A 20,194-nucleotide genomic window follows, 5' to 3' on the forward strand; every position below is an offset into this window, starting at 1 on the left:
TTTTTTCTTCTTCAGATGGTCTTTTCTCCATGTGTCTCTCTTCTTATTATTTCCTATTACAAACTGTCCTCCTGGTGACTTCAGTTAGAGTCTGCGTCTAGGAGTTTATGGTCTCAAACATCCATTTAGTGTCTACTTACTGAACTCTTATTATATGCCTCACTTGTTATTATATGACCTTGTTTGATTCATTTTCATCACAGCATTCATTGTTACCTGTTATTGCCTGTTTCTTTATTTGCATATTATTCATCTCTCACCACTGGGAGGCAGGTTCCACAAGAACAGGATCTTGCCTGCCTTGTTCGTTTGCTTCTACTAGCACCTAATATAGTATTTGCAGAGTAAGAACTACTCCACAAATAATTATCAAATGACTGAATGAATAGTTTTAAGAGTCCACATCATTGGTCACAAGGTAGAGTAACAACAGAATTCATCCAGCATTAGGAAGAAATCATCTGGTTTGCATCAGTGAATTTAAAAAGAAATAAAGCATACCTCACTGGAACTTAAACAAATTTGTCATCATTTTAGATTGAACTTAACCTCATTAAGAAGAGGACACTGTGAAATATTTAATACATTCTCCTCCACTTTGTTGCCCATATGACTCAGAATCTCCTTTAAGTTGAAATCACTGTTGTCTGAGCGAACAAGGGCTCCTTTGCAGAGCCCCCTGCAGGGGCGAAGTGCAGAGGATAAATGCACTCTGCGTGTTTCTCAGCTGCTACCACCACGGTATCAATGCCAGGGATCCACCAATCCTAGTGATGCCCATAAATCTATAAAAAGATTTATCAGCTAAGCAAAAGTTTCCATGAATTCAGGTTATACCTACATACTTTACAATGGGTACTACCTAAATGTGGCATGTCCAGAGCAGATGGCCAGGCTAGAAAGAAATACATAACTGTGTCCACATCTTGCTTCTCTTACCAAACTTAATCTCACTTCGACTCTCCTGCCTGAGGGCAATATGGTCAATTCCTTAATTTTTATTTTGGTGGAGTTACTGTTCTACTGTTCCATTTCTTTGGTCTGCCTTTTATTATTTTTGAAAATAGAGATGGAAAGATGAAAAAGTAAAATACTGTTAAGTTACACAAGATGATCAAAATTAGCAAGAGAAGGTCTATATTTTAGGAGACTCTTGGAGAAAACGGAAAGACCTGGAACGATTTCCCCAGCTCCAAAGAGATCTACCCTGATGGACCCTACTGACCAGGGGCCCCGGGGGAAGGAAGATGATGTAGGAGGACAAAGGCCCTTTGCCAGCAGAACTGAGCTGTGTATTAGCTGGAAAGGGGATGGAGAAAGCTGAGCTGTGGGGACCCTTCTGGTTCAAGAACTGGTCAGAGTAAGATAGAAGAGTGAGGCTGACATCTAGTGGCAGCAACAGGTAATGGTACAGAGCCCACTGAAGCCAAAGGCTGATCACTTTCCCCAGCCTTAAAAATATAATGATGGCTTCAGCTCCCTGTATTAGTCAAGATCTTTCAGTTATAAGTGACAGCTTATAAGATGGATTAAGCAAAAAAGAAAAATGAATTTATTGACCAATGTAGTAGGAACAATGGAATGGAGTAAGGATTAAAAATGCTAAAACTAGGGGATCAAATGGTATCTATTCTTTCTCTCAAAAACATACTTTTCCCCCAGAAGTTCTTGGTACTCCTCCCTCCTTCTATTAGCATATGAACACTTTTTTCCTCTAATGAAGGTGAACTTCATTTACGAGTACAAGGTAGAAAGTCTCAAACAGCTGTTTGTATGTGTGTGTGAGATGTTTTCTTAGGCTCGTGTCTTCAGGTGAGACTAGGGGGACAGGGTCGGATCTCACAGGTGAGCCTGCACTTTTGGGTAAGTTTAATTTGGGGAGTGTCAGTAACACCACTTGATGACAGATCTTAGACGCAAGTAAAATGAAAGCTTATTTTAAACAATCAGTACACAGGGGTAAATACCACCTCTTTCATTATTATATTTATTTGTAATAGACGTGTCAATTGGTTCTCCATTAGTTTGATTCCTTTATTTTCAGTTTTGTTCCAAATTTGGGTGTAGCATAGATGTGTTATTTATCATATGCCTTTAAATTCCAAAGGAAATGATTTTCGGAATTAAGTAGCAAAACGAATAAGCAAGTGTAGTACTCCGTTACTCATTAGCCACATTTTCCATATTTATAAAATTTAATATGAGGACCAAATTCCCTAAAGAGAAGAGATTTTTAAAAAAGGAGATTAGTATCATAAAGAAAGTGGGTATTGCTTCACATTCTCTCATCTTCCAAATATAGTCCTGAGAAAGGGAGCTGCTTAGCAATTCCCTTTATATCTGTCTCTTTTCCTGCCGATCACCGCACATTCCTCCTCTATCTCTTAATTATTCAAAATGGTGTTCTATGAAGTTTTTCAATAGAGAATCTTTCATCTCATAACTCATTCCCATTTTGATACCGTTTTTTTTAAGATTTTATTTATTTATTTGACAGAGAGAGAGTTAGCGAGAGCAGGAACACAAGCAGGGGGAGTGGAAGAGGGAGACGCAGGCTTCCCGTTGAGCAGGGAGCCCAATGTGGGGCTCGATCCCAGGACCCTGGGATCATGACCTGAGCTGAAGGCAGATGCTTAACGGCTGAGACACCCAACCGCCCCCTATTTTGATACCTTTCGATTCAACATAGCAATGCCAGATTTTTTTTTTTTTACCGAGAGGTAAAAGATAACCATAACAAGAGTGCTATGCATAATAATTCACATAATTCACGCTCTATCCAAATTTTCACCAGGTTTACACTGCTCATCGACTACAGTCTATTCTCCTTACCCTGCTATATATTTTTCCCAGAAGTCTAGCCTCTGTCTAACTTTCCACCTTTATTTATTTATTGACAGAGAGAGAGACAGCAAGAGAGGGAACACAAGCAGGGGGAGTAGGAGAGGGAGAAGCAGGCTTCCCCCTGAGCAGGGGGCCCGATGTGGGGCTCCATCCCAGGATCCTGGGATCATGGCCTGAGCCGAAAGCAGAGGCTTAATGGCTGAGCCACCCAGGTGCCCCAGCCTTCCACCTTTAGATATTACTGTTCCCTAATACGTAACATTCATTTCAACACAATTTTTCTCTTTATTATTTCCCTAAAGACACCGCACTTTTTCTCAGTTCCAAATGTTTTCCCAAGCAGAGTGCCCTGTATAAATTGCCCATTCTATTTTCTCTTGCATTTTTAAATTTTTTTTTAAAGATTTTATTTATTTATTTGACAGAGAGATACAGTGAGAGAGGGAACACAAGCAGGGGGAGTGGAAGAGGGAGAAGCAGGTCTCCCACTGAGCAGGGAGCCCAATGCGGGGCTCGATCCTAGGACCCTGGGATCATGACCTGAGCCAAAGGCAGACGCCCAACGACTGAGCCACCCAGGTGCCCCTCTCTTGCATTTTTTTAAAGAATCCTTTAAACTTAGCTTCTTTCAAGATACTCCCCACCTTGACCCCCATCTCAGGCTGACCGTTGATGTATATCTGATCGACTCACATGGGTAAGGGATTGCAAACATGTTAACTTGCAGGAGCCAAGCTGGTAATATAAATAAGTGAAGGGGGCCTCCTTCACCACAACAGAGAGGTGGGACTGTCTGAAATGCCTGAACTCCATTTAGATGGGCAGCTGCTACTAGGCAGCCATCGCTTTTTTTTTTTTCATGTGAAATCCTAGCTTCCTATTAGCACAACTTTGATTTTTCAAAATAAATTGGAAATCTATATTTTTAGGTAAAATCTGATTTTTGAAATGCTGTCAACCATTTCAAGACTTACTAAAATATTGTTTGGTTGAACAAAACCAATGCTGTTTTCTATTAACATGAATTTTCTTAGGCATGTATTCTTTTTGCCAAATGTGATCACAAACTTCTGAAGAGTCTGGGATTTTTTCGTTCTATTTTCTTGGTAGTTATTACGAGGGTCCTATACTGAGTAGGCTTGAGGGATTCTTTTAAGGATAGCAACTATGATTCTGTATCAATTCTCGCCAAGATTTGCACTCTTCTGTTCTCTTTTGTCTTTTTTTTTTTTAGTTTCAAGTTTTTATTTAAATTCCAGTTAGTTATTTCTTACACCATACACAAAAACAAATTCAAAATGGATGAAAGACCTAAAGGTGAGACAGGAATCCATCAAAATCCTAGAGGAGAACACAGGCAGCAACCTCTTTGATCTTGACCATAGCAACTTCTTACTAGACACATTACCACAGACAAGGTCTTTGCAAATGGCAAGATTTCATTCTTTTTGATGGCAGAGTAATATTCCATTATATATATACATACACACACATACACCACAACTTCTTTATCCATTCATCAGTTGATGGACATTTGGACTCCCTCCAAGTTTGGCTATTGTTGATAATGCTGCTATAAACATCGAGGTGCATGTATCCCTTGGAATCTGTATTTTTGTATCCTTTGGTAAATGCCTAATAGTGCAATTGCTGGATAGTAGGGTAGTTCTATTTTTAACTTTCTGCGGAATCTCCATACTGTTCTGGCTGCAGTTTTCATTCCCACCAACAGTGCAAGAGGGTTCCCCTTTCTCTGCATCCTCACCAATACCTGTTGTTTCTTGTGTTATTAATTTTAGCCATCCTGACAGGTGTAAGATGATATGTCATCATGGTTTTCATTTGTATTTTCCTCATGATGAGTGATATTGAGTATCTTTTCATGTGTCAGCCATCTGCATGTCTTTTTTGGAGAAATGTCTGTTCATGTCTTCTGCCCATTTCTTGACTGGATTATTTGTTTTTTTGGGTATTGAGTTTGATAAGTTCTTTATAGATTTTGGATACTAACCCTTTATCAGATATGCCATTTACAAATACCTTCTTCCATTCCCAAGGTTGCCTTTTAGTTTTGTTGATTGTTTCCTTCTCTGTGCAGAAGGTTTTTAACTTGATGAAGTCCCAGTAATTCATTTTTGCTTTTGCTTCCCTTGTCTGTGGTGATGTGTCTAGTAAGAAGTTGCTATGGCTGATGTCAAAGAGGTTTCTGCCTGTGTTATCCTCTAGGATTTTAATGGATTCCTGTCTCACATTTAGGTTTTTCATCTATTTTGAATTTATTTTTGTGTATGATATGAGAAAGTAGTCCAGTTTCATTATTCTGCATGTTGCTGTCTAGTTTTCCCAACACCATTTGTTGAAAAGACTATCTTTTTTCCAACGGATATTCTTTCCTGCTTTGTTGAAGATTAGATGACCATAGATTTGAGGGTCAATTTCTGGGTTTTCCATTCTGTTACACTGATCTATGTGTCTGTTTCTGTGCCAGTACCATACTGTCTTGATCACTACAGCTTTGTAATACAGCTTGAAGTCTGGAATTGTGATGCCTCCAGCTTTGCTTTTCTTTTTCAAGATTGCTTTGGCTTGTCAGGGTCTTTTGTGGTTTCATACAAATTTAAGGATTTTTTGTTCTAGTTCTGTGAAAAATGCTGGTGGTGTTTTGATAAGGATTGCATTAAACGTGCAGACTCCTTTAGGTAGTATAGACATTTTAACAATATTTGTTCTTCCAATCCATAAGCGTGGAATGTTTTTCCATTTCTTTGTGTCCTGTTCAATTTCTTTCATGTGTTCTAATTTTCAGAGTACAGGTCTTTTACCTCTTTGGTTAGGTTTATTCCTAGCTATCTATCTTATGGTTTTTGGTGCAATTATAAATGAGATTGACCCCTTGATTTCTCTTTCTGCTGCTCCATTATTGGTGTATAGAAATACAACAGATTAGTGGACATTGATTTTGTATCTTGTTACTTTGCTGAATTCGTGTATCAGTTCTAGCAATTTTGGGGGGAGACTTTTGGGTTTTCTACATAGAGTATCATATTGTCTGTGAATAGTGAAATTTTGACTTCTTCCTTGCTGATTTGGATGCCTTTTATTTCTTTTTGTTGTCTGATAGCTGAGACTAGGACTTCCAGTACTATGTTGAACAGCAGTGGTGATAATGGACATCCCTGTCTTGTTCCTGACCATAGAGGAAAAGCTCTCAGTTTTTCCTCACTGAGGACGATATTAGCTGTGGGTCTTTCATATATGGCCTTTATGATGTTGAGGTATGTTCCTTCTATCCCTACTGTGCTGAGGATTTTTTCAAGAATGGATTCTGTACTTTGTCAAATGCTTTTTCTGCATCTATTGAGAAGATCATATGGTTCTTATCCTTTCTTTTTTAATGTGGTATATCATGTTGGTTGATTTGTAAATATTGAACCACTCTTGCAGCCCAGGAATAAATCCCACTTGATTGTGGTGAATGATTGTTTTAATGTACTGTTGGATTTGATTTGCTAGTATTTTGTTGAAAATTTTTGCATCCATGTTCTCAGGAATATTGGCTTGTAATTTTCTTTTTTTGTGGGCTCTTTGTCTGGTTTTGGAATTTAGGTAATGGTGGCCTCATAGAATGAATTTGGAAGTTTTCCTTCCATTTCTGTTTTTTGGAACAGTTTGAAAAGAAGAGGTATTAACTCTTCTTTAAATGTTTGGTAGAATTTGTCTGTGAAGCCACCTGGTCCAGAACTTTTGTTTGTTGGGAGATTTTTGATTACTAATTCAATTTCTTTGCTGGTTATTGGCCTGTTCAAGTTTTATATTTCTGCTTCAGTTTTGGTAGTTTATATGTTTCTAGGAATTTGTCCATTTCTTCCAGATTGTCCAGTTTGTTGGCATATAATTTTTCACAGTATTCTCTTATAATTGTTTATATTTCTGTGGTGTTGGTTGTGATCTCTCCTCTCTCATTCATGATTTTATTTATTTGGGTCCTTTCTCTTTTCTTTTTGATAAGTCTGGCTAGAGATTTATCAATTCTATTAATTTTTTCAAAGAACCAGCTCCTGGTTTCATTGCTCTGTTCAACTGTTGATTTTTTGTTTGCTTGTTTGTTTCTATATCATTTATTTCTGCTCTGATCTTTATTATTTCCCTTCTTCTGCTGGCTTTAGGCTTCATTTGTTGTTCTTTTTCTAGCTCCTTTAGTGGGGTTAGGTTGTATATTTGAGACTTTTCTTACTTCTTGAGGTAAGCCTGTATTGCTACATACTTCCCTCATAGGACTGCTTTTGCTGCACCCCAAAGGTTTTGAACCATCATGTTTTCATTTTCATTTGTTTCCATGTATTTTTTAAAATTTCTTCTCTAATTTTCTGGTTGATCATTCATTCCTTAGTAGGATGTTCTTTAACCTCCATGTATGTGTGGTCTTTCCAAATTTTTTCTTGTGGTTGACTTCAAGTTTCATAGTGTGTGTTCAGAAAATATGCATGGTATGTTCTCAATCTTTTTGTACTTGCTGAGGCCTGATTTGTGACCCAGTATGTGATCTATTCTGGAGAATGTTCCATGTGCACATGAAAATAATATGTATTCTGCTGCTTTAGGATGAAATGTTCTGAATATATCTGTTAAGTCCATCTTGTCCAATGTGTTATTCAAAGCCATTGTTTTCTTGTTGATTTTCTGCTTAGATGATCTGTCCATTGATGTAAGTGGGGTGTTAAAGTCCCCTACTATTATTGTATTACTATCAATGAGTTCCTTTATATTTGTTATTATTTTATATATCTGGGTGCTCTCAAAATTGGGCCATAAATATTTACAACTGTTAGACCTTCCTGTTGGATAGACCCCTTTACTATGATATAATGCCCTTCTTTTTCTCTGTTACAGTCTTTGGTTTAAAATCTAGTTTGTCCAGGGGCGCCTGGGTGGCTCAGTCGGTTAAGCGACTGCCTTCGGCTCAGGTCATGATCCTGGAGTCCCAGGATCGAGTCCCATATCAGGCTCCCTGCTCTGCTGGGAGTCTGCTTCTCCCTCTGACCCTCCCCCTTCTCATGCTCTCTCTCTCTCTCTAATAAATAAAATAAAATATTAAAAAAAAAGAAGAAAAAAAATCTAGTTTGTCTGATATAAGTATGGCTACTCCAGCTTTCTTTTGGAAGCTAAGAAGGCACTTCCAAGTGTCTTGCCTAATTAGCCCGTGCCTGAGAAAGTGACAGCAGCTATTAGGAAGAATGCTAATGTAATTAATTATCCCACATAGTCTGGTGACATTCATGAATTCTCATTCATCTTGCTTTGAAACTGATGGTAGATACTTGGTTAATTCCCATTTTTTCAGTTACCATTCTTTTTCTTTAAATGACATTTCAATCGTCCTCTGAGTCTAGTACTTGCTCTGAAGATGAGCACAGAATTCTTTTATTGGACTAGCTTCTACACCCCATTTTCTTCAGTGCTCAGCAATAACATCCTCATGACACTGGAAGCCCATGAAGATTCTTTTCAAAGGAAGATATGCATTAAAGGGTTAGGTCAACAGACTTGGGAAGCTCAAATTAGCTCCTGGGAAGTAATCATAAGCCCTTGGAATATCCCTCTTGATAAGAGTGACTTTGTAACCTGAGGTCATAGGCCATGCCATATAGCTTATGATCAAGGGAATGCCTGTTGTTGTTCCCTGTGGTCCTGAGCTGCTCTGTATTAATTTGACCTCTGGGAATTCAGGGTGGCTGGAGACTCAGTGGTTGTCAGTCATGCAGGTGTCTCAAGCTTAGGTGACTGGCTTTTAATGAAAGGCCTGGGCATCAAGGCTTTGGTGAGCTTCCCAGGTTGGCAATACTTTGTATGGGTTGTCACAGAGCATAGCTGGGAGAAGTAAATACTGCCTGTGTGAGTCCACTGGGAAAGGTCAACTGGAAGCTTGTGATTGCTCTCTCCTGGACTCCACCCTATGAGCTTTCTGCCTTTGCTGATTTTACTCATATCCTTTCTTAGTAATAAACTGCTACCATGTGTATAACAGCTTTTCTAAAGTTTATGAGTCCTGCTAGCAAATCATCAAACCCGAGGATAGTCTTGGGGATTCCCAACACAGAAGATCTAACAGGTCATGGAAGAGTTACTAACAAGACATAAATCTGTTTGCAAAAACAATTTCAAATGGAGTTAAAATATATCACAAGGAATATTATTAATTTTTAAATCTAAGTTTACTATTGAACTTATTTGAAAGGCAAAGAAATATGTAAGTCAACTGTCAATTTTTATCTGTGTAAGACCACATAACCACTTTGTTATTCATGTGTATGTCTACAACTTTATCTATGTCTGTATCTATAACTGTATTGCTATCTATATCTATTTATGTCTACCAACCAATATTTATGGGTGCTATTTATAGGCATGTCAATGTGATTTGTTAAAAAATTTTGAGTGATTTGAAAAAATGGATTTCTATTCATTTTTTGAATATAATCTATAGATATCTATTAATATGATCTTTGATGCCAAAACACCACATAAGCCTTTCTTTCTTTTTTTTAATGAGTCAACTTTGAATGTTAACTGAAGTTTTTCAGAAAGACTTTTCTCTTTATACAGTGTGTCCCCAGTCGTTTATGACCAATAGGGGTTATTTTAAATAAAAATCCCATCCATCAGTAAATCCAGTTTCTTGGCTAAGATTATTTGATATTTCTGTGAGGAAATACATAGAAAAAAAATAGTATTTTATTTTGAACTTACCACTGATCAACACAAAAAAAACACTCATTCTGGTAAGTGTGGCCATTTGTAGCACAAACATACGATGTCACATCTGGACACTGTGATGTATAAGAAGGATCCACTGAGTAGTACATTTTACATGGGGGCTGCAAATACCAAAAAAGTGTCATATGAATAACAATTGATAGATTTTCTCCCATCTATTCCTGGCCTGTCACTTCCTCCTCCCCATAGAAATAATATCAACTAGGGTGCCTGGGTGGCTCAGTTGGTTAAGTGACTGCCTTTGGCTCAGGTCATGATCCTGGAGTCCCGGGATCAAGTCCCGCATCGGGCTCCCGGCTCAGTGGGGAGTCTGCTTCTCCCTCTGACCCTACTCCCTATCGTGCATTCTCTCTCACTCTCTCTCTCTCAAATAAATAAATAAAATCTTAAAAAAAAAAGAAATAATATCAAATATTTCTATTCAATTGATCTTTTTCAAGATTTTCTCCTGGGCTTTGGTCAGGCAGGTTTTTTGCTGACTGCAGTGTTAGAAAATGCAGTGACCCATCCATTATCTCTTAAAATCATAAGCATTATAACATCCCCACTTAAATCCCAGATGTAAAGTTTCCACTTAAACTTGGAATCCCAAAGCCGTGAACTCATTCTAAGAAGTTTGTGAGTAGAGATATTTATGTATTTGTGAACTTCTAGAGGAAGGGGCTCAAATGTAATTGTTGAGAGTGAGGGTTCTGTATTGAGGCTGGGAATAAATCCTGTATTTACCACTGTTTAACTTTATGACCTTGAGCAAGTGACAGGTGTTATTTCATTTAATGCTCAGAGATGTATTTTACTGTTATAACGTTTGTGCTACATAAGATTAAATGTAAGTCTGGAAAGGTTATAATGCCCAAGGTCACATGGAAAACTTTTGTTCTACTTATCCCTATGAAGTTTTAGGTCTCTCATATCAACAGAGTGATCAGGTTAGCATCAGAATTCAGAACTGAGAAATTTAAATTTACCTTAGGCCATTTATTTATATCACGTGGCTTGAAGATTTCTGCAGACAAAGTACATACATAATAGGTTGAAATCATTCTTCATGGAATATGATTTTACCCACTGAAGTTACTAACTGAATAAGGAAATGTAATTTAATTACTCATTTGCACAAAAGTATAAAAAATAACTTACAGCAACAGAATTTGTGGGTGGTGTTCTTTTGTTAACTACTTTATTCATTTATTCATTCTTTCCTTCATTTTCACAGTCCTGACTTTATTTATAAATTTTCTATGTTACTGAGAAAAGAGTAAAAACCAGTTGAGGTTGTAGGTGTAACTTGCAAACTACGTTATTTTCATTAAGTTACCTGATTTTTGTTGGCTTTAGTTTCCTTTTCACTGCAGTTGGGATGAGTGTACGTACTTTAAAGTTTTTTTAATTAAATATGATATGGTAAATAAAATATTAGGCTTGTTCCTACCAAGATGCTGAACTAAAGAGGATACTATGAGTGATGATGAGAAACTTTAAGGGTTCCTTGGCTCTGGAGAGACTGGTTCTGGGAAACTAGTTTGTGTGAGGATGCTGGTGTTGCCTGGAGATAGAGGTTGGCCAGCTGGCTGTGGGAGAAGGAAATAAGAAAAGACTTATCATAGTTCTGTTATTCCTTATCTCTCACTGTAATATGATCTTTTAAATAGGCTAGAAAATTCTAGCTTTCCAAAAGTCAGAATTTCCAAAGTTCAAAGAGAAAACTTGAGTTGTATTTTAAATTATTTCCCAGAGGAAACAAGAAGCCTACCAAACTTTCCAGGAATAGACTATGCCAATTGCACATATAATCTTTTAAAGAATTAAAAAAAAAAAAATGGAGCGCTTCTTTCTAATTCTAAAAAACCAGAATCTTTTAATGACAAAAGTAGCTGGATACGGTGAGGAAAAAGGAAAATAAAGGCCTTCATCTAGCAGAAATAAAGTAAAAATATATACCGCATACCATATATAAGAATAAACCTCAAATACATCTGAACATAAGAAATGAAACCATGCAAAGATCAACTGAATTTCTCTTTAGTCTTAGTGTAGGAAAACCTTTCTGGTAGGTGAGGTGCTTTAGCATTTTTTTCATAGTGAAGTTGAATATCTTTTACAGATTTAAGAGCCATTTCTGTATTTTTGGGGTATGTGTATGCATGTGTGAATTGTATATGTATGCATATTACTCATTTGGCAATTGGTTTTTATTTCTTTTCCCTCAGTTTTAAGTATTCTTATATATTAGATGTATTAGTCCTTTATCTGTGATATGTGTTGCAGATATTCTCTTCCAGTTTATTAGATATTTTTTAGTTTAAGGAATTTACCCTGAAGATACACCTCCAACAATACAAAATACATATGCATAAGATTATTGCAACATTGTTTGTAACTGCAAAATATTGAAAACAAACTAAACGCCCATACAAAGAAGACTGACTGAATAAACTTTGGTATACCCACCCAAGGAAGATCTATGACATTGTATAAAAGAATGAGGGAGATCCCTGTGAATTGATATGTACTGATTTTCAGGATATTTGTAAATTGAGAAAAGCAAGTTGCAAACAGGTACCTATAGTATGCTATCTTTTAGGTAAGCAAGTAGGAGCATGACACAATGTGCACACATGTTTCTATATAACACAAGAAAGACAGAGATCAATGAAAATGGTTCCATAAAGATGGCTGTGGGGTTGGAATAAAAGGGAAAGGAGTATGGAGGTAATGACACTTCTCTGAACCTAAACTTTTGCTCATTTTGTTTTATTTTCCTTGTGTTCAAAATAATTTTAAATTTCCCTTTGGATTTTTCTTGACCCATGCATTATGTAGAAACATGTCATTTCATTTTCAAATTTTGGAGGGTTTTCCAGAGTAACTCCCTTTTCTAACAGTGATACCCAATTGATACCCACTTTGCATTGTCAAGCCTAACATTCCCCACTTAGTCACACATGACTATTTTTCTTTTCTACAACTAAAAGAGTATCAGATATTTCTCTCCCAAGACTTGTAAGTTTGCTTACCTGAGAAAACAGTATGTGCCAAAGTGGAGGAAACCAGGAAAAATATGGTTGTGTAGGAAAAGGCAGCCATTTGATCTCATCCAGTGTCCTGCTCTGGTGGGACCTGGGAAAAGGCTTCAGATAGTTTATTCCTAATATCTTGCACAGCTGGCTTTCCAAACATGAGAGGACCTACTGCCCTGAGGTGTTGCATTCTTATAAACTTGACCATGATGGTCTCACACTGGCCTGACCCAAGGGTTCAGACCTGAGAGGGCCCTCTGCTTCAAAGAGAGATAGTAAACCGTTAAAAGAACTTTTTTTTTTTTTTTCTGCCAGTAGTCATGTACAATCCCAGTCCTGGTTGGAAGAGGAACTGGGCTCCGGGCTTTCATCAGGACTGGCCCCAGGCATGTTCCTTTTACATAGGTTCACCCTATAATCTATCATCTACACTGGAACATTCATGTGAGTAAATATAAACACTCCAAGAATTTATAAAAAATTCTGAATAAATGGGTGTGGACTGAGGACTGTCCTGCATTATCAGGGACATGTCACTTTATAATGTGAGTCATTTGATTCTTGGGATAGACCTGTTTCTCCAGTCCTTCATTTCCTAACTAAGTGTCTTCTTGCAGACCACTTACACGTGCTCAAATACAAAGAATGAATTGAAAATAGAATTGTTGGTCTTGGGTCATAAAAATTATGTATACCTTTCCTGATGCAAGAATCAAGATAAATATCTTGATCTAAATATAATTTTTATGATTCTTAGATAGGTACACATAATTTTACATATATCAGAGAGATCTGAGTTCAGATTCTAGCTTCAACATCTCCTAAAAGTGTGAGCCTTAGAAAAAGGATGAACTTCAAAGCATATTGAGATGGTCAACTGATACTATTGTAAGTAAAGAGTTTATTTGTATGAAATTGCCAATTTCTTTAGCCACACTCTTCTCTTATAGGGATGGAAATACTTAGGCCCAGAGAGAAGATGTTTTCCAAGTCATTTCCTCAACTTCCTCCTGTCCTTCTGTCATTCTGTCTCTTCTCCAAATTGTAGCTGGTGGGCATGCAGGGAAATGAGGGAGAATCCTATTAGCTGCTAGTGAATTTTCCCCTACTTTCATGTGCAGAGGAAGCAAAAGGAAGATACTGGAGGAGAACAAACACATGGGAAAACCTACTGACAGAAGAAATGCCGAGATCCCACCACTTATTTGAACTAAGGATGGAGAAGATGAAGAAATATTACCTGAATGAGTTGCTGCAGAATGTGAGTCTGCTCTAGTCACCCTGAGGTCAGAGCTAGCCTTAAGTAAAGTTGCTATTCTATGAATCTGTGGCCAGGGGCATGCTGAGCACAGGGAGCAGCCTCCTAGCTCAGCTGAGTGACCACTTACTTGGCATGAAATTACTCTAATGGCTGTTTCCTACTTTGATCCCTCTCTTGAACCACCTCTTCTGGTGTTTCATGTTCCAGCAGGCAGGGAGAGATCTGAAGGTTCCATACTTGTGGTTTCTGTTGTGGATCATGAGAACAAGAAGGACCAGCATCCTAAATATTTGATCGCATTTGCAAAGGCTAATTGCCTACCACATTGCAGATGACCTGGTGGAATTTCTTGCCTAATTCAAGGCTGATTCATCTTTCTGGTCTCTTCTGCCTCCTGAGGTCACTTAGTCCATTCTGCTTCTCAGAAGGTTTACCTGTTTTATCTTTCTAGGACATGATTTCTGACATCAGCCCAAGAAACTCGGGTACTGCGACCAATAATCTTGGCAATACTCAAGCCTCCCAGTTTCTCCACTTGTTTCCCTCTACTTAAACATAGGAAAGCCTAAAAATGTGCCATTAACTGGAAAATTTCTATCACATAGACCTTAAACTCTCTCAAGTAGTTAGCACGCCTTTTGCTGCTTTGTCTTTTCTTCTCTACCTGAGTCCCATAGTTTGACATTTAAAATTTAGCTTCTTGACATGGCCATACTCTCTTGACATCCTACCCTTTATTCTTCCCTCTTCCAAGCCGGAATAAACTCAACTTCCTATTTTCCTACTCCAGACCTCAGTTAATCTTGGTTGGCTACCTAAACCTGCTAGACTCTTAAGAAAGCCTCTTATTTAATATCATGTTGCTAACTAGGCCACCCATCTCCAATATCATTTCTTTTTCTTTAATCCATTTTTTCAACTATCTGACCATACCTCCCCTATATGACTTTGAGTAGAAAAGTTCACCTCTTCTTTATTAAGTAGGGAAGCTTCAGATGAACCAACTCCACTTTTTTTCTCCTTGCCTTGTAATTCTGGAAATTTTATCACTTATTTTTCTTTCTATTTTTCTGCTTCTCTTCATATCAACTTACGAGGGATCTACACATTTATCCATCCCTTTCTTTCTGCCAATACCTGGTTATGTGGTCTACACTCCTCATCACATTTACTCCTTATAATAATCCCATGAGGTTTATAGCATTGTGAGACTTGTATAAGAGAAAAAGATACTGAAGCTTAGAAGAGTAAATTCATTTGCTGGGACTAACTAGCTACTAAAGAGTGGTAATGAAGTAACTAGCTACTAATGGTCAGATATGGGATTCAAACACAGGTATGTTTAACTACAAAGCCCATGTTCACTTATTTTCTCTCATCTTAGAGAATGAATGTTCCCTTTAACTTATCTATCAATCTTCTTAGACCAACACCATGAATGTCTTGTGTGATACTTTATGCTTTTCTTGGCAGCATCTTTGATTTTCCGCTCTTTGTCCCTCCCTCCAAAGGCAGTACTCTTAATCTCTCCATAATACTGCCTCCTAGGTAATTAGATTGTGTCTAGTCCACCAAGATATAACCCTACTGGAATTTTGACTGGAGTCAATAACATCTTTATAAAGTATGTATAAAAACATGTATAAAACATGATAAAAAACATCTTTTCATACATGAATATGACATGACATCTTTTCAATTGCAGGGGAATTCTTCTACTTACTCAATGTGTAGGAATTCCTAGAATGCAATTTTTAAAACACAATCTGATCTTGTTGCCCTATTCAAATCTACCATTGGCTCTTTCTTGGTTATATTATGGGGTTATTATTTATGATAAAACTTGAATGTGAAGAAATTTAACATCTTATTTTGTATAACTGAAATCAACTTGTTCATGAATATCCAAATTCTATCAGTAATAGACAAAAGTAACTTGGGGACCTGTGACTTTGGGAGCAGGAGATAGAGGTTGAATGAAGTATGGATCATAAGAGTGAAGATAAGGGAAGAAAATAATTAGGTTTTTGGATCCTCTTAGCACTAGTGTCAACCTTTCTAGTGTCTGTAGAAGCAGTTACTTTAGAAATTAAATTCAAGTGAGAAAAGAAAACTGCCTATACAACTAAAGACAGTTTTATCTGTTGAAGATTCAGAGGTCTTTGGCTAATAATTACCTGTTGCTTCTCTGGAGCTCCATTTCCCTGGTTTTTCAAAGGCTTTAGAGATCCTTTGCGTACCAGCATAAGGTTAGTTTTGCCAGTTAAAAAAGGCACTAACATTAAGAAGATGATCTCTCCTGATCTTTGTAGGAAAATGGTGGATGGCGAAGTCAGATTTCTTCACCCATCTTTAAAAAAAAAACAGGGCTTAATCTAAATCTGGAGAGTACATAACATTGCCCAGTGCCCATGCCTGCAGTATAACTGGAAATCAGACAATATTATCTACTTTGCATTCCATGCAATTAGGGAAGTACACTTCCAACACCAGCAACATTAACACAAAAGATAGAAAGATTACAGATGACTTGAATAACCCTACTTACCAACTTGACATAACTGAAATTTATAAAACTTCTGGATCTGTAGTAGGTATAATTTCCCTATTTTTACCACTAAGTACAAATGAAATACACATAAAATAAACATAAGAAGACAGTAAGGGGGAGAGAAAGTGGATTGGCTAGGGATCTGGGGACTTGAAGAATAATATGCTGGTGAGTTTCCTGAGTTTTCTGTTTGCTTCATGTATCCAGACTTGGAGCTGAGGAAGATAGCAACCTGCAAACATCAGGAGGCACAGGTCAAAAAACCACCCTGACAAAAGCCTGTTCTCTCTAGTTGAAGGACCAATAAAGGAGCACAAATGACTTTTTTGCCTCAAAACATTATATCCAAGAAGCTATCATTCTCACCAGCCTGGGTTTGCAGCTGGGTTTCTTGTAGGATATGTTTCATAAATGGTGAAAAGTGTAGGCAAACCATGGGTAGCTGGACCATCTATAAGTCACTAATGTCTTGTCAACATATTTCTTCCTTTTTGTTTAACTTGTAGGGTCTTATTCCTGATGGAACTAAGTAATGCATTCATTATTACTATTTCTATGTAATATTGTCCCATAGGTCTGGTCATGTCATTGACATTAACCAGACACCAACAGGTAGAAAAAAGGAGGGCCAGAATTTGATTTGACTTTACCACTCCTTATTGATTACCCATTAAATTCCAGGCTTTATAGTAGGTCATAGAGGTGGCCTAGTATCCATCCATTAAATTACTGCTCTCACAAATCTTAAAGTTTTATTAAAAGTGGGTGACAAGCAGAAATCCACAAAAGTAGAAAGGCAGTCAGCTAGGAGATGTGGCAGTTGGTGAGGAAAACCTGAGTCATGTGCGGAACTAGTATCAGAAGAGAGAAAACCCACCCAACATAAGATAATTAAAAGAACAGAACACTTTCTTCTCTTTGCCTGAATTAAAACTGGGGAAATCAAAGGCTCATGTCTAAGAACATAATTGAGTCCTTACTAAAATGGTCTTTTTATTAAAAAATATTTGACCTTTTTAAAAATTTCTGTCAGGATTAAAGTAGCATGCATATTCTTAAAGCCTAAAAGAAAATAAGCAATACTCTGCCTAATAATGTGATATATTATAGGAGATGAGATTCTTGCAGTTAGAAGTTTTTAAAACTTCTTTATATGTTTGTATGTTTTTTTTACATTATTTTTAATGCAGCCCATAGTAAGAAATAAATTTTATATTACAACCAAAACACAAATACACATACACTCACATATCTGAAACATCACAAAATCCTACTTACACTGTGTGCAGTGCACTATAGTATTTTCTATCCTATTCTGTTTTCTTCTAGTTTATTCCATTAAGATGCAGGTTGTAACCCACTTTGATTTTACAATGTATTTATGAATCAGAGCCTTTAGTGTAAAAGATATTGGTTTAAAGAGTGAAAATTATTATAAAAATTAATACTTGATCTTTACAGATGTGTGTGTGTGTGTGTGTGTGTTCATTCCTGGCAAATAGGCAACTCACACTGATTAGAATATTGAAAAGGAGAAATCCCCCAGTAAGACCACACCAGCTCTGAACCTCCTCCAATCTGTGGGATGTTAATGGTGGGTGGGGATTCCAAGCAGAGGAAAAACTGACACTTTGAAAGATAAGCCATAAATCAGAGGGAAGAGGAGCCAGGTTAAACAGTGGACATAAATCCACCCAATGTGATTCCCTGGTGCAGGATCTTCTGACTTTCTGTCTGAGGAAATTCATGTATATACTGTAGTTGTAACTTTATCCTTCTATGCTGTGTTTCCTTTTGAACAGTAAACCACTCTTTTATAAAGAAAGACATTTATCCATGGGCCTCCAAGTGTGATGGGTAGCATGCAATGAAGCCAAAGGATAGCCTCATCGGATTCAACTTGAGCAGATAGTGGGGCAGCAGGGAAGTTGGAAAGGAGTGCTTTGTGCCAGGTTTCTGGGCAGAGATAATTGGTGAAGTGTGTGGATATGGCAGCATGGGGATGAAATGACAGGAAAGGACAAACAATAATTTAGGAATGCATTGAGGCAAAAATATGTTTTCCTTCTCATTTTTTAAAAGATTTTATTTATTTATTTATTTGAGAGAGAGAGCACAAACAGGGGGAGCAGCAGAGGGAGAGGGGAAAGCAGACTCCCAAGGCTCGATCCTAGGGTCCTGGGATCATGACCTGAGCTGAAAGCAGATGCTTAACCGTCTGAGCCACCCAGGCGCCGCTGCTTCTCATTTTATGCTGGAGAAGAAAAAATAAAAGAGCTTTGAAAGTTAAAGCAGCAAACACTTGGACTACACAAGGCTGAAATTCAGTCTCAAGGAAAAGGGGTTCCTGGTAATGTCAACAAAGCATGGATTCTACCCCAAGAAAACTTATTAAGAAATTAGCTATTAAATGGTATGAAAGGTGGACCCTAAAGCAAATCAGGAGCACAGTTATCATAATCAGAACCCATAATCAGAGTGGGAGAATGTGCAAATCTATCAAATTTGGAATCATCTAAACTGCACCTAGCGCTTTTTCAAAATCCATAACTAGAATCAGTCTGAGCCTCATAATCTGGAGCAGAGCTAAACTTAATTAAAAGGGTTCAATATCTTAGCTAAGGGAAGAGAGCAGTTATTTGGATGAGAAGTGGGCAGTCGGGACAGTGATGATCAACAAAGTTCAAACCTTGAAAAGCCCTACAGTAAGCTGGGGGTCCAGAGAACTGTAGGCCTATCTTGTGATCTAGAAGTTACCAGCAACCTTGACGATAGATGGTGAGAAATGCTTTGGAGAATAGGATGAGTTTCATTGTGAAGATATTGTTTGAGATAACATGGGAACATCCAAGTAGATGGATGGGATTTAATCTCTAATGGGATTTGAGGGGCTTCTGGGGTACTGATAATGTCTGATTTCTTGGTCTGGGTGATGTTTAAATGGGTGTGTTGATTTTGTGAAATTCTTATCTGTGCAAGATACTATATATACATGTGAAACATCAATACTGTTTTATATTAAAAATCTTAGAAATACATTACGATAATAAAGATTAGCCAATAAAACTTAACAGTATGTCAAAGAATAGTTTACAATGAAGAAGTAAGATTTATTTCAAGAATGGAAGGACAGTTACATATTAGAAAGGAGATTACTATAATTTATTATATCAGTAGGTGAAAGGACAGTTACTATATAAATAATTGATAAATATTGTTAGTGAATTGAATAAAATCTCTATATTTGAATATTCTTTGTAATAAATAGGAAAACTGTCAAAGATAAAAAAATATTGTAAACATTTGAAGTTGGTGAAACTGCTGGTGAGTACATAAATTTGTAGAACTTTTAAACTCTCAAATGAGAATTCATCATAAAGTTGTTTCCAGGAGCACTTGGGTGGCTCAGTCAGTTAAGCATCTGCTTTCAGCTCGGGTCATGATCCTGGAATCCCAGGATCTAACCCCACATTGAACCCCATGTCAAGCCCCATGTCCAGCTCCCTGCTCAGAGTGAAGTCTGCTTCTCCCTCTCGCCCTCACCCTACTTGTTTTCTCTCTCACTCTCTCTCTCAAATAAATAAATAAAATCTTTAAAAAAATGTTGTTTCCATAAATATTTATAACAGGAATTTTTGTGACACTGCAAAATGGAAATCATTTTACAGAGGGTTGGTCATATTTTGGTTTATCTATGAATGAAAAAATAAGTAACTATTAAAAATAATATTGTAAAAGAATATT

General features: G+C 37.2%; 2 protein-coding genes across 5 annotated transcripts in view; one reads left to right on the plus strand and one right to left on the minus strand.

The window, feature by feature from the left end:
• The window catches only part of LOC123863624 (sperm-associated acrosin inhibitor-like), a 115,209-nt gene that overhangs the window by 58,819 nt on the left and 36,196 nt on the right, over positions 1 to 20,194 (plus strand). For 3 of the 4 annotated variants that reach the window (XM_064596698.1, XM_054504081.2, XM_054504086.2), the window contains exon 3: positions 13,760 to 13,899. The exons of the other annotated variant lie outside the window; for it this stretch is intronic. Coding sequence is in view for 2 of the 3 variants with exons in the window: in XM_054504081.2 (XP_054360056.1) it covers positions 13,883 to 13,899 (17 nt within the window). In the remaining variant the exon portion in view is untranslated. The remainder of the gene's footprint in view (positions 1 to 13,759; positions 13,900 to 20,194) is intronic. 4 annotated transcript variants of the gene reach the window in all.
• On the minus strand, positions 9,588 to 12,705 carry SPINK13 (serine peptidase inhibitor Kazal type 13). The gene is made up of 3 exons (XM_045864692.1): positions 12,636 to 12,705; positions 10,587 to 10,624; positions 9,588 to 9,719 (listed from the first exon to the last, which is right to left on the minus strand). The coding sequence occupies exons 1-3, from the start codon at positions 12,703 to 12,705 to the stop codon at positions 9,588 to 9,590; spliced, it is 240 nt and encodes a 79-aa protein (XP_045720648.1).

The sequence above is a fragment of the Mirounga angustirostris genome, unplaced genomic scaffold (assembly GCF_029215605.1).
Source record: "Mirounga angustirostris isolate CCGP_5_RB_7025 unplaced genomic scaffold, mMirAng1.0.hap1 SCAF_7, whole genome shotgun sequence".
Taxonomy (NCBI): domain Eukaryota; kingdom Metazoa; phylum Chordata; class Mammalia; order Carnivora; family Phocidae; genus Mirounga; species Mirounga angustirostris.